At 34.3% G+C, this 15,796-nt stretch overlaps 2 protein-coding genes across 7 annotated transcripts in view; one reads left to right on the top strand and one right to left on the bottom strand.

Annotated features, from left to right (window-relative positions):
- Positions 1 to 5,539, bottom strand: part of cunh1orf159 (chromosome unknown C1orf159 homolog) — a 48,545-nt gene extending 43,006 nt beyond the window's left edge. For 2 of the 5 annotated variants that reach the window (XM_003228445.3, XM_016997980.2), the window contains exon 1: positions 5,332 to 5,527. Coding sequence is in view for 2 of the 5 variants with exons in the window: in XM_016997980.2 (XP_016853469.1) it covers positions 5,332 to 5,356 (25 nt within the window). In the remaining 3 variants the exon portion in view is untranslated. Of the gene's footprint in view, positions 1 to 5,331 lie in introns of all 5 variants that reach the window. The other 3 variants (XM_062965532.1, XM_062965531.1, XM_016997979.2) reach the window with 3 other exon arrangements.
- A 55-nt stretch (positions 5,540 to 5,594) lies between these two features.
- Positions 5,595 to 15,796, top strand: part of ttll10 (tubulin tyrosine ligase like 10) — a 210,345-nt gene continuing 200,143 nt past the window's right edge. The window contains exons 1-2 of one of the 2 annotated variants that reach the window (XM_062965526.1): positions 5,595 to 5,678; positions 11,995 to 12,091. The gene's annotated coding sequence lies outside the window, so the exon portion shown is untranslated. Of the gene's footprint in view, positions 5,679 to 8,518; positions 8,534 to 11,994; positions 12,092 to 15,796 lie in introns of those variants that run through there. The other variant, XM_062965527.1, reaches the window with a different exon arrangement.

The following is a 15,796-nucleotide window of genomic DNA, read 5'->3' as shown; positions in this document are numbered from 1 at the left end:
AACAAGTTCTCACCAACACCACCAGACAATGCCACAGCAACGCGTGGCTGGGCTAAGCTAGTAATACAATATAATAATATTAATTATATATAATATATGACATGTATTTATTTATTTATTTATTTATTTACTACATTTATATCCCGCTCTTCTCACCCCGAAGGGGACTCAGAGCGGCTTACAAATCAAATGTACATACAATATATTAATATTACTAATAATATTACAATATAGTGGCATAGTACAATATAGTAATATACAATGCTAATATTGTACAATGCTAATAATATAATACATTGTATGTACATATTATTTGAAAGCCAGTCTGAATCCCCTTTGGGGTGAGAAGGGCGGGATATAAATGTAGTGTATATATATATATATATATATATATATATATATATATATATATATATGAGATAATTTGTTTAGTTATGTATTGTGTTTAGTTATGTGTTAGGTGTCTAAATGCTTACATAGATTTTTCAGAAACAAAACTATTGATAAAATGCAACAAAATTAATAACAGTGAAAAACATTTGCACTAGTAAAGCTAGTAATAGTAGTAGTAGGAGCCCCTGGTGTCACAGTGGGTTAAACCACTGAGCTGCTGAACTTGCTGGACGAAAGGTTGGCGGTTCGAATATGGGGAGCGGGGTGAGCTCCCACTGTTAGCCCCAGCTTCTGCCAACCTAGCAGTGCAAAACCATGCAAATGTGAGTAGAACAATAGGTACTGCTCTGGTAGGAAGGTAACGGTGTTCCATGCAGTCATGCCTATGGCCACATGACCTAAGAGGTGTCTAAGGACAATGCTGGCTCTTCGGCTTAGAAATGGAGATGAGACCAACCCCCAGAGTCGGACATGACTAGACTTAATGTCAAAGGAAAATAATAATAATAATAATAATAATAATAATAATAATAATAACAATAACTTTATTTTTGTACCCCACCGCCATCTCAGGGCGGTTTACATGGGGCCATGCCCAACAACACAGTTACAATGTAATTACATTAAAAAAGCAATTCAATAGTGTAAACAATAAAACAATAACATTATAGCAATAGATAAAAAAGTATCAACCAGCAACTAGCATGTATCAGCATTGCCTGGGTTAGGTATTTTGTAACACTATTTATTAGAAATAGTCATTGTGGTGAAAACAGAACGACCTGCCTCAGGGGAGTGTGCTTGCTCCATCAATGTTTAATATTTACACATATGATCAGCCACGGCCAGAAGGAACCAATAGTTTCATCTATGCTGACGATCGTGCCATCACTGCTCAAACAGGGAGCTTTGAAATGGTTGAACAGAAGCTCTCCGAAGCTTTAGGTGCTCTTACTGCCTATTACAGGGAAAACCAGCTGATTCTTAATCCATCTAAAACACATACGTGTGCTTTTCACCTTAAGAACAGACAAGCATCCCGAACCCTAAGGATCACCCGGGAAGGAATCACACTAGAGCATCGCAGCACAACAAAATAAATGGGAATTACCCTGGACCATGCTCTGACTTATAAGAAGCACAGCTTGAATATCAAGCAAAAAGTGGGAAAAGAGAAGGAGGGAAAGACAAAGAAAGAAGGGAAAGGTAGGCAGAAGGAAGGAAGGAAGGAAGGAAGGAAGGAAGGAAGGAAGGAAGGAAGGAAGGAAGGAAGGAAGGAAGAAGGGAACAAAAAGAGGGAGGGAAGGAGTGAGGAAGCAAATGGAGGGGAGCCTACTTTCATGGGGATCCTGGGCCCATAACCCAGATCTGGGTCAACTTCAGTCCTCCCTCCAAGTGTTTGGACTTCCACCATTCCAAACAGCCTACTGTCACGGTGATCCTGGGCCCATAACCCATGTATGGCTCAACTTCAGTCCTCCCTCCAAGTGTTTTGGACTTCCACAATTCCTAACAACCTACTTTCACGGGGATCCTGGGCCCATAACCCATCTATGAATCAACTTTATTTTATCTACAAACATGTTTTATTTATTTTATTTACAGGAATCATCATCAGTCCTCCCTCCAGGTGTTTTGGACTTCCACCATTCCCAACAGCCTACTTTAATGGGAATCCTGGGCCCATTACCCAGACATGGGTCAACTTTATTTTATCTACAAAAAGTTTTATTTATTTTATTTACAGGAATCATCATCAGTCCTCCCTCCAGGTCTTTTGGACTTCCACCATTCCTAAGAGACTAATGTCATGGGGATCCTGGGCCCATAACCCAGACATGGGTCAACTTTATTTTATCTACAAACATATTTTATTTATTTTATTTACAGGAATCATCATCAGTCCTCCCTCCAGCTCTTTTGGACTTCCACCATTCCTAAGAGACTAATGTCACGGTGATCCTGGGCCCATAACCCAGATCTGGGTCAACTTCAGTCCTCCCTCCAGATGTTTTGGACTCCCACCATTCCAAACAGCCTACTTTCATGGGGATCCTGGGCCCATAACCCATTTATGGGTCAACTTCGGCCCTCCTTCCAGGTGTTTTGGACTTCCACAATTCCTAAGAGGCTAATGTCATGGGGATCCTGGGCCCATAACCAAGACATGGGTCAAATTTATTTTATCTACAAACATATTTTATTTATTATATTTACAGGAATCATCAGCAGTCCTCTCTCCAGGTGTTTTGGACTTCTACCATTCCTAACAGCCTACTTTCATGGGGATCCTGGGCCCATAACCAGACATGGGTCACATTTATTTTATTTACAAAAATAAATATTTTATTTATTTTATTTACATGGTTCATCATCAGTCCTCCCTCCAGGTGTTTTGGACTTCCACCATTCCTAACAGCCTACTTTCATGGGGATCCTGGGCCCATAACCCATCTATGGGTCAACTTCGGCCCTCCTTCCAGGTGTTTTGGACTTCCACAATTCCTAAGAGGCTAATGTCATGGGGATCCTGGGCCCATAACCAAGACATGGGTCAACTTTATTTTATCTACAAAAATGTTTTATTTATTTTATTTACAGGAATCATCATCAGTCCTCCCTCCAGGTGTCTTGGACTTCAACTCCCACCATTCCAAACAGCCTACTTTTATGGGGATCCTGGGCCCATAACCAAGACATGGCTCAACTTTATTTTATCTACAAACATATTTTATTTATCTTATTTACATGGGTCATCATCAGTCCTCTCTCCAGGTGTTTTGGACTTCTGCCATTCCTAACAGCCTACTTTCATGGGGATCCTGGGCCCATAACCAGACATGGGTCACATTTATTTTATTTACAAAAATAAATATTTTATTTATTTTATTTACATGGGTCATCATCAGTCCTCCCTCCAGGTGTTTTGGACTTCCACCATTCCTAACAGCCTACTTTCATGGGGATCCTGGGCCCATAATCAATGGGTCAAATTTATTTTATTTACAAAAATAAAATAAATATATTATTTATTTTATTTACATGGGTCATAATCAGTCCTCCCTCCAGGTGTTTTGGACTTCAACTCCCACCATTCCTAACAGCCTACTGTCACGGTGATCTTGGGCCCATAACCCAGATCTGGGTCAACTTCAGTCCTCCCTCCAAGTGTTTTGGACTTCCACAATTCCTAACAGACTATTTTCATGGGGATCCTGGGCCCATAACCAAGACATGGCTCAACTTTATTCTATCTACAAACATATTTTATTTATTATATTTACAGGAATCATCATCAGTCCTCCTTCCAGGTGTTTTGGACTTCAACTCCCACCATTCCTAACAGCCTACTGTCACGGTGATCCTGGGCCCATAACCCAGACATGGCCCAACTTTATTTTATCTACAAACATATTTTATTTATTATATTTACAGGAATCATCAACAGTCCTCTCTCCAGGTGTTTTGGACTTCTACCATTCCTAACAGCCTACTTTCATGGGGATCCTGGGCCCATAACCAGACATGGGTCACATTTATTTTATTTACAAAAATAAATATTTTATTTATTTTATTTACATGGTTCATCATCAGTCCTCCCTCCAGGTGTTTTGGACTTCCACCATTCCTAACAGCCTACTTTCATGGGGATCCTGGGCCCATAACCCATCTATGGGTCAACTTCGGCCCTCCTTCCAGGTGTTTTGGACTTCCACAATTCCTAAGAGGCTAATGTCATGGGGATCCTGGGCCCATAACCAAGACATGGGTCAACTTTATTTTATCTACAAAAATGTTTTATTTATTTTATTTACAGGAATCATCATCAGTCCTCCCTCCAGGTGTCTTGGACTTCAACTCCCACCATTCCAAACAGCCTACTTTTATGGGGATCCTGGGCCCATAACCAAGACATGGCTCAACTTTATTTTATCTACAAACATATTTTATTTATCTTATTTACATGGGTCATCATCAGTCCTCTCTCCAGGTGTTTTGGACTTCTACCATTCCTAACAGCCTACTTTCATGGGGATCCTGGGCCCATAACCAGACATGGGTCACATTTATTTTATTTACAAAAATAAATATTTTATTTATTTTATTTACATGGTTCATCATCAGTCCTCCCTCCAGGTGTTTTGGACTTCCACCATTCCTAACAGCCTACTTTCATGGGGATCCTGGGCCCATAACCCATCTATGGGTCAACTTCGGCCCTCCTTCCAGGTGTTTTGGACTTCCACAATTCCTAAGAGGCTAATGTCATGGGGATCCTGGGCCCATAACCAAGACATGGGTCAACTTTATTTTATCTACAAAAATGTTTTATTTATTTTATTTACAGGAATCATCATCAGTCCTCCCTCCAGGTGTCTTGGACTTCAACTCCCACCATTCCAAACAGCCTACTTTTATGGGGATCCTGGGCCCATAACCAAGACATGGCTCAACTTTATTTTATCTACAAACATATTTTATTTATCTTATTTACATGGGTCATCATCAGTCCTCCCTCCGGGTGTTTTGGACTTCAACTCCCACCATTCCTAACAGCCTACTGTCATGGTGATCCTGGGCCCATAACCCATGTATGGCTCAATTTTATTTTATCTACAAACATATTTTATTTATTTAATTTACAGGAACCATCAGTCCGCTCTCCAGGTGTTTTGGACTTCCACCATTCCTAAGAGGCTACTTTCATGGGGATCCTGGGCCCATAACCCAGACATGGCTCAACTTCAGTCAACCTTCCAGGTGTTTTGGACTACAACTCCCACAATTCCAAACAGCCAGTATATGAGGAGAGAAAGAAAGAAGGGAAGAGAAAGGAAGAGGGAAAGCAAGGGAAGGACTGAGGGAGAGACTGAGGGGGAAATGCCCCAAAGATGTCACACCAGGCCCCTTCCTCCCCTCTCTCTCGGCCTGCCTTACCTGAGAGCGAACCCCAAGCAGCCATAGCCCGCCGTCACCACCGGCTCCTTTTCGTAGCCCCCGCCTCGCCTCGGCCCGCTCCTCCCTGGGATTTGTAGTCCCTCTAGGCCTGGGCCCGTTTTAGGCCTAGCTGTGGAGAAACTACCGCCCCCGGCATGCACCGCGCCTCAAGCTCGCTCAGGTAAAGCTGTCTCTAGCCCGGCCTACCGCCGCGGTGGCTTCTGGGGAATGTAGTGCGCCGGGCGGGAAAGCGGCGCTGAGGTAAAAGGAGCCTTTCGGGAGGGGAGGCCATTTTGTGCGTTGCTAAGCAACGGAGACGCCCCTGAAGAGATGTCTTGAGAGAGCAGGTGAGGAAGAAACAACATAATATAATATAATATAATAAAGGGCGACAACATAATATAATATAATATAATACAATATATAATAAAATATAATATTTTTTATTTATTACATTTCTACCTCCCCTGAAGAGAAGTCTTGAGAGAGCAGGTGAGGAAGAAGCCACATAATATAATATAATATAATATAATATAATATAATATAATATAATATAATATAATAAATGGCGACAACATAATATAATATAATACAATATATAATAAAATATAATATTTTTTTATTTATTACATTTCTACCTCCCCTGAAGAGAAGTCTTGAGAGAGCAGGTGAGGAAGAAGCCACATAATATAATATAATATAATATAATAAAGGGCGACAACATAATATAATATAATACAATATATAATAAAATATGATATTTTTTTATTTATTACATTTCTACCTCCCCTGAAGAGAAGTCTTGAGAGAGCAGGTGAGGAAGAAGCCACATAATATAATATAATATAATAAATGGCGACAACATAATATAATATAATACAATATATAATAAAATATAATATTTTTTTATTTATTACATTTCTACCTCCCCTGAAGAGAAGTCTTGAGAGAGCAGGTGAGGAAGAAGAAACATAATATAATATAATATAATATAATATAATATAATAAAGGGCGACAACATAATATAATATAATACAATATATAATAAAATATAATATTTTTTATTTATTACATTTCTACCTCCCCTGAAGAGAAGTCTTGAGAGAGCAGGTGAGGAAGAAGCCACATAATATAATATAATATAATAAAGGGTGACAACATAATATAATATAATACAATATATAATAAAATATATTTTTTATTTATTACATTTCTACCTCCCCTGAAGAGAAGTCTTGAGAGAGCAGGTGAGGAAGAAGCAACATAATATAATATAATATAATAAAGGGCGACAACATAATATAATATAATACAATATATAATAAAATATAATATTTTTATTTATTACATTTCTACCTCCCCTGAAGAGAAGTCTTGAGAGAGCAGGTGAGGAAGAAGCCACATAATATAATATAATATAATAAATGGCGACAACATAATATAATATAATACAATATATAATAAAATATAATATTTTTTTATTTATTACATTTCTACCTCCCCTGAAGAGAAGTCTTGAGAGAGCAGGTGAGGAAGAAGAAACATAATATAATATAATATAATATAATAAAGGGCGACAACATAATATAATATAATACAATATATAATAAAATATAATATTTTTTATTTATTACATTTCTACCTCCCCTGAAGAGAAGTCTTGAGAGAGCAGGTGAGGAAGAAGCCACATAATATAATATAATATAATAAAGGGTGACAACATAATATAATATAATACAATATATAATAAAATATATTTTTTATTTATTACATTTCTACCTCCCCTGAAGAGAAGTCTTGAGAGAGCAGGTGAGGAAGAAGCAACATAATATAATATAATATAATAAAGGGCGACAACATAATATAATATAATACAATATATAATAAAATATAATATTTTTATTTATTACATTTCTACCTCCCCTGAAGTAAAGTCTTGAGAGAGCAGGTGAGGAAGAAGCCACATAATATAATATAATATAATATAATAAATGGCGACAACATAATATAATATAATACAATATATAATAAAATATAATATTTTTTTATTTATTACATTTCTACCTCCCCTGAAGTGAAGTCTTGAGAGAGCAGGTGAGGAAGAAGCCACATAATATAATATAATATAATATAATATAATATAATATAATAAATGGCGACAACATAATATAATATAATACAATATATAATAAAATATAATATTTTTTATTTATTACATTTCTACCTCCCCTGAAGAGAAGTCTTGAGAGAGCAGGTGAGGAAGAAGCCACATAATATAAAATATAATATAATATAATATAATATAATATAATATAATATAATAAATGGCGACAACATAATATAATATAATACAATATATAATAAAATATAATATTTTTTATTTATTACATTTCTACCTCCCCTGAAGAGAAGTCTTGAGAGAGCAGGTGAGGAAGAAGCCACATAATATAATATAATATAATATAATAAATGGCGACAACATAATATAATATAATACAATATATAATAAAATATAATATTTTTTATTTATTACATTTCTACCTCCCCTGAAGAGAAGTCTTGAGAGAGCAGGTGAGGAAGAAGCCACATAATATAATATAATATAATATAATAAATGGCGACAACATAATATAATATAATATATAATAAAATATAATATTTTTTATTTATTACATTTCTACCTCCCCTGAAGTGAAGTCTTGAGAGGGCAGGTGAGGAAGAAGCCACATAATATAATATAATATAATAAAGGGCGACAACATAATATAATATAATACAATATATAATAAAATATAATATTTTTTATTTATTACATTTCTACCTCCCCTGAAGTGAAGTCTTGAGAGAGCAGGTGAGGAAGAAGCCACATAATATAATATAATATAATATAATATAATATAATATAATATAATATAATATAATAAATGGCGACAACATAATATAATATAATACAATATATAATAAAATATAATATTTTTTTATTTATTACATTTCTACCTCCCCTGAAGAGAAGTCTTGAGAGAGCAGGTGAGGAAGAAGCCACATAATATAATATAATATAATATAATATAATATAATATAATATAATATAATATAATAAAGGGCGACAACATAATATAATATAATACAATATATAATAAAATATGATATTTTTTATTTATTACATTTCTACCTCCCCTGAAGAGAAGTCTTGAGAGAGCAGGTGAGGAAGAAGCCACATAATATAATATAATATAATAAATGGCGACAACATAATATAATATAATACAATATATAATAAAATATAATATTTTTTATTTATTACATTTCTACCTTCCCTGAAGTGAAGTGTTGAGAGAGCAGGTGAGGAAGAAACAACATAATATAATATAATATAATAAAGGGCGACAACATAATATAATATAATACAATATATAATAAAATATAATATTATTCATTTATTTTTTATTACATTTCTACCTCGCCTTTCTCACCCACAAAGGGGACTCAGGGCGACTTACAATATAAACACTTCGAAATACATTTCAATTCAATTTAAATTAATGACATTAAAACGTTCATATAAAAATACATATAAATTATATAATCATATTTATTTATGTATATATAAATGATATTTATGCATATAAATATACATTCAAGGTGCATAATATAAATAATAATATAATGCAATACGTATACAGTATAATAAAATATAATATAATATTTTTGTATTTATTTATTACATTTCTACCTCGCCCTTCTCACCCAGGGCAACTTACAATATAAACACTTCGAAATACATTTCAATTCAATTTAAATTAATGACATTAAAACGTTCATATCAAAATACATATAAATATACATTCAAGGTGCGTAATATAAATATAAATGATAATATAATATAATGCAATACAATAGACAGAATGTAATGTATAATACAATATAATATAATACGTATGATACAAAATGTAATATAATATATACAATAAGTTATATATTATAAATGATATAATAATACTTATAGTATAAATATACATTCAAGGCACATAATATAAATATAAATGATAATATAATATAATGCAATACAATAGATGGAATGCAATGTATAATACAATATAATATAATACGTATGATACAAAATGTAATATAATATATACAATAAGTTATATATTATAAATGATATAATAATACTTATAGTATAAATATACATTCAAGGTGCGTAATATAAATATAAATAATAATATAATATAATGCATTACATATACAGTATAATAAAAATATAATATAATATTTTTTATTTTTTATTTATTACATTTCTACCTCGCCCTTCTCACCCACAAAGGGGACTCAGGGCAACTTACAATATAAACACTTCGAAATATATTTCAATTCAATTTAAATTAATGACATTAAAAATTCATATAAAATACATATAAATTAAATATACATTCAAGGCACATACAATACATAGAATGCAATGTATAATACAATATAATATAATACATATGATACAAAATGTAATATATATACAGTAAGTTATATATTATAAATGATATAATAATACTTACAGTATAAATATACATTCAAGGTGCATAATATAAATATAAATAATAATATAACACAATGCAATACAATACATATAATGCAATGTATAATACAATATAATAAAATACATATGATACAAAATGTACTATAATATATACAGTAAGTTATATATTATAAATGATATAATAATACTTATAGTATAAATATACATTCAAGGTGCATAATATAAATATAAATAATAATATAGTATAATGCAATTCAATACATATAATGCAATGTATAATACAATATAATATAATACATATGATACAAAATGTACTATAATATATACAGTAAGTTATATATTATAAATGATATAATAATACTTGTAGTATAATATAAAATGAAATGAAATATAATAATATTATATTATAATACGATACATGTAATATATAGTACAATATAATATTATAATATAATATATACATAATATAATATATAAATAAAAATAATTAAAATATTATATATATATATATATATATATATATATATATAATTATAATATATTATAATTTAATATATACTGTATAATATAATATATAATATAATGTAATCAGGGCCAGCTAATACCTCCCAACCACGGATTCCCCCAAGCAGGAAGCAGCCAGGCTTTGAAGCTGCAAGGTCATTCAGTGCTAATCAAGCTGGCCAATGACATTATTTACACTTGCCTCCAACAGACAAGAGTTCTTTCTGTTCCCGCCCGGGACATTATTCCACAGATATATAAACCCTACTTGCCTAGTTTCCAACAGACCTCACAACCTCTAAGGATGCCTGCCATAGATGTGGGAGAGCATGCTTCTGAAACATGGCCATACAGCCTGGAAAACTCTCAGCAACCCATATATAATATAATTAATATAATAAATAAAATAATCATAATTATAATTGTTTATAATAATATGATACCACAGTGATGCCAATCATAAAGAAATTGCATCTTGTTATACTTCTTTGTTTTGAAATAATTTTGATTCAATCAGACAGGCAAAGGTGTAACACGCTAGTGAAACACAACAACAACAGCCAGAGAAACAAAGGCAGAAACTGTTGCCATAAAAAACAAAAAGCACAAGCAGTTTTTCATTGTATACAAAAGTAGCAAAACACCTTTATTTACAATATACAGCTGATACACAGTTGAAGCAAATGCCTAGTAAGCTAATTTGCAGGCCTCCCTGTTCTTTCGTATTGATTGTATCTTCTTATTTGTTACTCTTTTTAAAGTATCACTTTAAATAACACTCATATATCTAAAAAACCCAAGATTGCCACATCTTTGTTGTATAAAAGTAAGCAACACGTCCCAGCCATTTCTCCACTTTAGTCAAAGATTTCTACTTCATCCACACCATCAGTTTGAAATGATTATTGGTTTTAAGTATTCTTGGATATGTGTATAATGTTTTAATTGTTGTATGTTTTAAACTGATTGTATGTTCTTGGTATGTTGGAAATCGCTCTGAGTCCCTTGAGGAAATAGGGCGATATATAAATAAAGTTTTATTATTTATTATCTATATATATAAAAGGGTAATGAAATTTCGACCTAGGACAAAACAACAAAACTGCACATCCCAGAAACACTAAACTTGGCAGCACAACCCCTCATCCATGCTTCTACGTTCATACAACAAAAAGAAAAGAAAAATAAAGTCCTAATTAGAGGGAGAGGAATAATTGTTTTTATCCAATTGCTGCCAGTTAGAAGGCTAAGCTCCGCCCACTGGGTCTCCTAGCAAACCACTCAGCCCAGGGGACAGGCAGAGTTAGGCCTCACTTAGGCCTCTTCCACACTGCCTATAAAATACAGATTATCTGATTTGAACTTAGGCCCTTCCACACAGCTGTATAACCCATTTATAATGGACTTAATGTAAGGTAAAACCTTTACCCTTTACCTTAACTACCAGCAATTCCTCAATACTTTATTTCCCATACCACCAGACTTCACCACAGCAACGCATGGCTGGGCAAAGCTAGTATTATTATATTTTCCTGAGGTCACATTAGGCCATGAAAACCCACAGAGGAACCAGGGGGCAAATCCTACACTTTCTTCCTCAGATACACTCAGTGATGGTTTCGTTTTAGAGTCGCCATGACTGGAAGTCCCACAACAACAACAACAACAAAGGAAGGAGAGGATGGACAGTTCTAATTTCCACGTCATGCAACAGGGAGAAGTCAGGTAACAATGTCTGGAAGCCTAAATTCCATACATTTTATTTATTTATTTACAGTATTTATACCCCACCCTTTTCACCCCAAAGGGGACACAGAGTGGCTTGCAGAACATAAATACGGCAAATGTTCAATGGCGTTATACGAGGGTTGAATGAAAAGTAATGCCTCCACCTTCGTTACGTGGGTCTGGATGGGAATATTTTAATAAATCAGACACAGAAATAATCCTAAGAATGTGCTCTTTAGCTACCACTATTCACTTTTCCACATCATCACCAGACCATTGGATACATTTCTGCCAACGATTAACACGTTTTCTGAAGCCGTCACGGAAGAAGTCGACACTCTGTTTCCGCAACCAGCATCTCACAGGACCCATCGTGCACAGATCTTCCGATAGCCAAGCAAAGCAATAATGTGACCGACATGTACTTGTGAAATGCCGATGATGCTCTCTGAGTGATACAACGATCGTCCTGAATCAATGTGTCCACCTTTTGCTTGTGAAACTCGGTGGTTGCCATCACAGGTCGTCCAACTCTTTGTTTCTCACACAAGTCAGATGTTCCCACCTCAACATCTTTAAACTTACTCGCTCAATGATGCATAGGACTCACATCCACACAATCTCACTTATCCAAGCTAAACGGGCCGGCAGAACCTTGGATAAGCGAATATCTTGGATAATAAGGAGGGATTAAGGAAAAGCGTATTAAACATCAAATTAGGTTATGATTTTACAAATTAAGCACCAAAACATCATGTTATACAACAAATTTGACAGAAAAAGTAGTTCAATACGCAGTAATGTTATGTTGTAATTACTGTATTTATGAATTTAGCATCAAAATATCATATTGAAAACATTGACTACAAAAATGTCTTGGATAATCCAGAAGCTTGGATAAGCAAGTCCTGGATAAGTGAGACTCTACTGTAATAAAATACAGGATTGATTATTAATACAGGTGGATTGACTCCTTAGATGTTGTCCCAATCAATGTCCATAAGGGTGCCTTTTTATTACCTCCCTGCTAAAAGCGGTACCTATTTATCTACTTACATATTTGCATTTCTCCTTTGCGTTCGGATGGCAAATAAAATGTTGGTCACTACATAGTAAAGGTAAAGGTTTCCCCTGACATTAAGTCCAGCCGTGTCTGACTCTGGGACTTGGTGCTCATGTCCATTTCTAAGCCAAAGAGCCGGCGTTGTCCATAGACACCTCCGAGGTCATGTGGCTGGCATGACTGCATGGAATGCCATTACCTTCCGGCCAGAGTGGTACCTATTGATCTACTCACATTTGCATGTTTTCGAACTGCTAGGTTGGCAGGAGCTGGGCCTAACAACGGGTGCTCATTCCGCTCCTGGGATTTGAACCTGGGACCTTTTGGTCACTACATACCTGGTAGCAATAGTTGTAGCAGAAAATAGCTATTGCGGAGACGCTGGAGAGTGTAAATCAAACCATTGGCCCGTGTGGTTGTATGTTTAAGTCCGTTTTAAATTTGATTTTTAAGATTTTTGGTGCTTTTGCGGAACCCTAATTCCGTTCACATTCTGGACTTAGGTCGCTCACTGAACTTAGCATAAGTCATCTATTTGAAAACGAGGGAATCCAAACAAGCACAGGAACAAGTTAAAACACATACGTATGTACGCAGTGCCTTTGTCCTTCCCCCTCCCCGTTGGCCAATTAACACACTAAATTCTCCCGAACTGTCAGCTTTGCACCAAAAGCTTCCAATCTCTTTTCTCTCTCTCTCTTTTTAATGCTAAAAGACATCTAGACATGAAAACGCCATTCTCGTTATCCGGAAAGGGGGGGACAAAACTCGCAACAGCTTTTTGATATTTCTGATGAATCAAAGGCAGCTTTGATATGCTGGAAACCTTTGATTTTGCACGGGGCGAGGGAGAGGAGAGGTGGGGAGGAAGGCCCCGAAAGAGGCGGCAACCCTCTTGCTTCTGGGTTTTATTTCAATCCAAATGTGACTTCTTTCTGGCCCTTGAAAGGCACAGATTTGTCCAGATGGCACTCCTCCCGGAAGCTCTAAATATTTATTTTGTTAAAAAAAAAAACCAACCAAAAAGTCATTCAGATATGCTTTATACTTGCTAATAATGTCAATGCCTTTACATCTATTGGCTAGAATGTTGGCACAACATTTCACATATGAAAAACACCCCAATGGCAAAACATATAATGGAAACTCAGTATTTGGCCAAGATTGCAAAAACATGCAAGTCTCGAAAGACTACAGTATTAATTTACTGTATATACTCGAATATAAGCCTAGTTTTCCAGCCCTTTTTTAGCACTGAAAAAAAAACCCTCCTCAGCTTATACTCGGGTGAGGGTCCTGGTGGGCTTATATTCAGGTTGGCTTGAGTATATTTATTATTTTTCTCTATTTTTTTCGTGTCAGGAGCAACCGGAGTTGCTTCTCTATTATTGGTATTGTTACATTTAGTATTTTAATAATAATAATAATAATAATAAAAACTTTATTTATATACCACCCTATCTCCCAGATGGGACTCAGGGCGGTTTCCCATCATAAAAACAACACAAACATTACATAACAAACATAATAACACATTATAAGCAAAGTAAAAATACAATTATAGAAATAAATAACACTTACATGACCTGATCAAGGGGACGGGAACCATCAACCCAATATATTAAAATGTATCATTTTAAGTTAGAGAAATCTTGTGCAATATATTCAGGCCCAGAAATTATTATTATTACATTTATTATTTTACTCTAATTGTTCTTTTACATTTATTTTACACTATTTTTATTATTAATAAATTTATTATTTTACTCTATTATTGTTGCTACTTTTACATTTATTTTACTCTATTATTATTATTATTATTATTAATACAGTTATTATTTTACTCTATTTATTATTACATTTATTATTTTACTGCATTTATTATTATTATTATTACATTTATTATTTCACTCTATTATTATTAAAAGGATACATAAGCACATTTACATTGAAGATGATGAAAATAATGATTTAATCAGAGTTGGACAGTCATCTCTTAAATTACAGTTTGATGTAAAGATTCAAAAATATTTAAACTACTGATGCCTCAATTAATGTAATTTTATTGGTATCTCGGCTTATACTGGAGTCAATGTTTTCCCAGATTTTTTGTGGTAAAATTAGGTGCCTTGGCTTATATTCGGGTCGGCTTATACTCGAGTATATACGGTAATTTTATTGGTATCTCGGCTTATACTGAAGTCAATGTTTTCCCAGTTTTTTTGTGGTAAAATTAGGTGCCTTGGCTTATATTCGGGTCGGCTTATACTCGAGTATATGCGGTATTTATCATGTCAGAAGCGTGCCTAGGAGGGAGTCTCTCATCCAGTCTCAGCCACAGATTGAGGTTCTGGATTTTAGCCTGCCACTTTTGGACTCTCGCTTGCTGAGGTGTTCCTGCAAGTAGGTCTTAAAAAACCCAATTTCTTAAGGTTGGCTCTGCATCTTGTGTAGAATTAATGCAATCTGACACTACATTAACTGCCATGGCTCAATGGATTTACAGTTTGCAAAGGTCTTCACATTTATCTACCAAAGTGTACTGGTGACTTACCGAACCACAGTTACCATGTTACCTCTCGGGGAGATAGGGCGGAATACAAATAAAGTATTATTATTATTATTATTATTATTATTAT

The sequence above is a fragment of the Anolis carolinensis genome, unplaced genomic scaffold, assembly GCF_035594765.1.
Source record: "Anolis carolinensis isolate JA03-04 unplaced genomic scaffold, rAnoCar3.1.pri scaffold_15, whole genome shotgun sequence".
Classification (NCBI taxonomy): Eukaryota; Metazoa; Chordata; class Lepidosauria; order Squamata; family Dactyloidae; genus Anolis; species Anolis carolinensis.
Note: the sequence above shows the minus strand (reverse complement) of the source record. Positions and strands in the feature narration are given on the sequence as shown.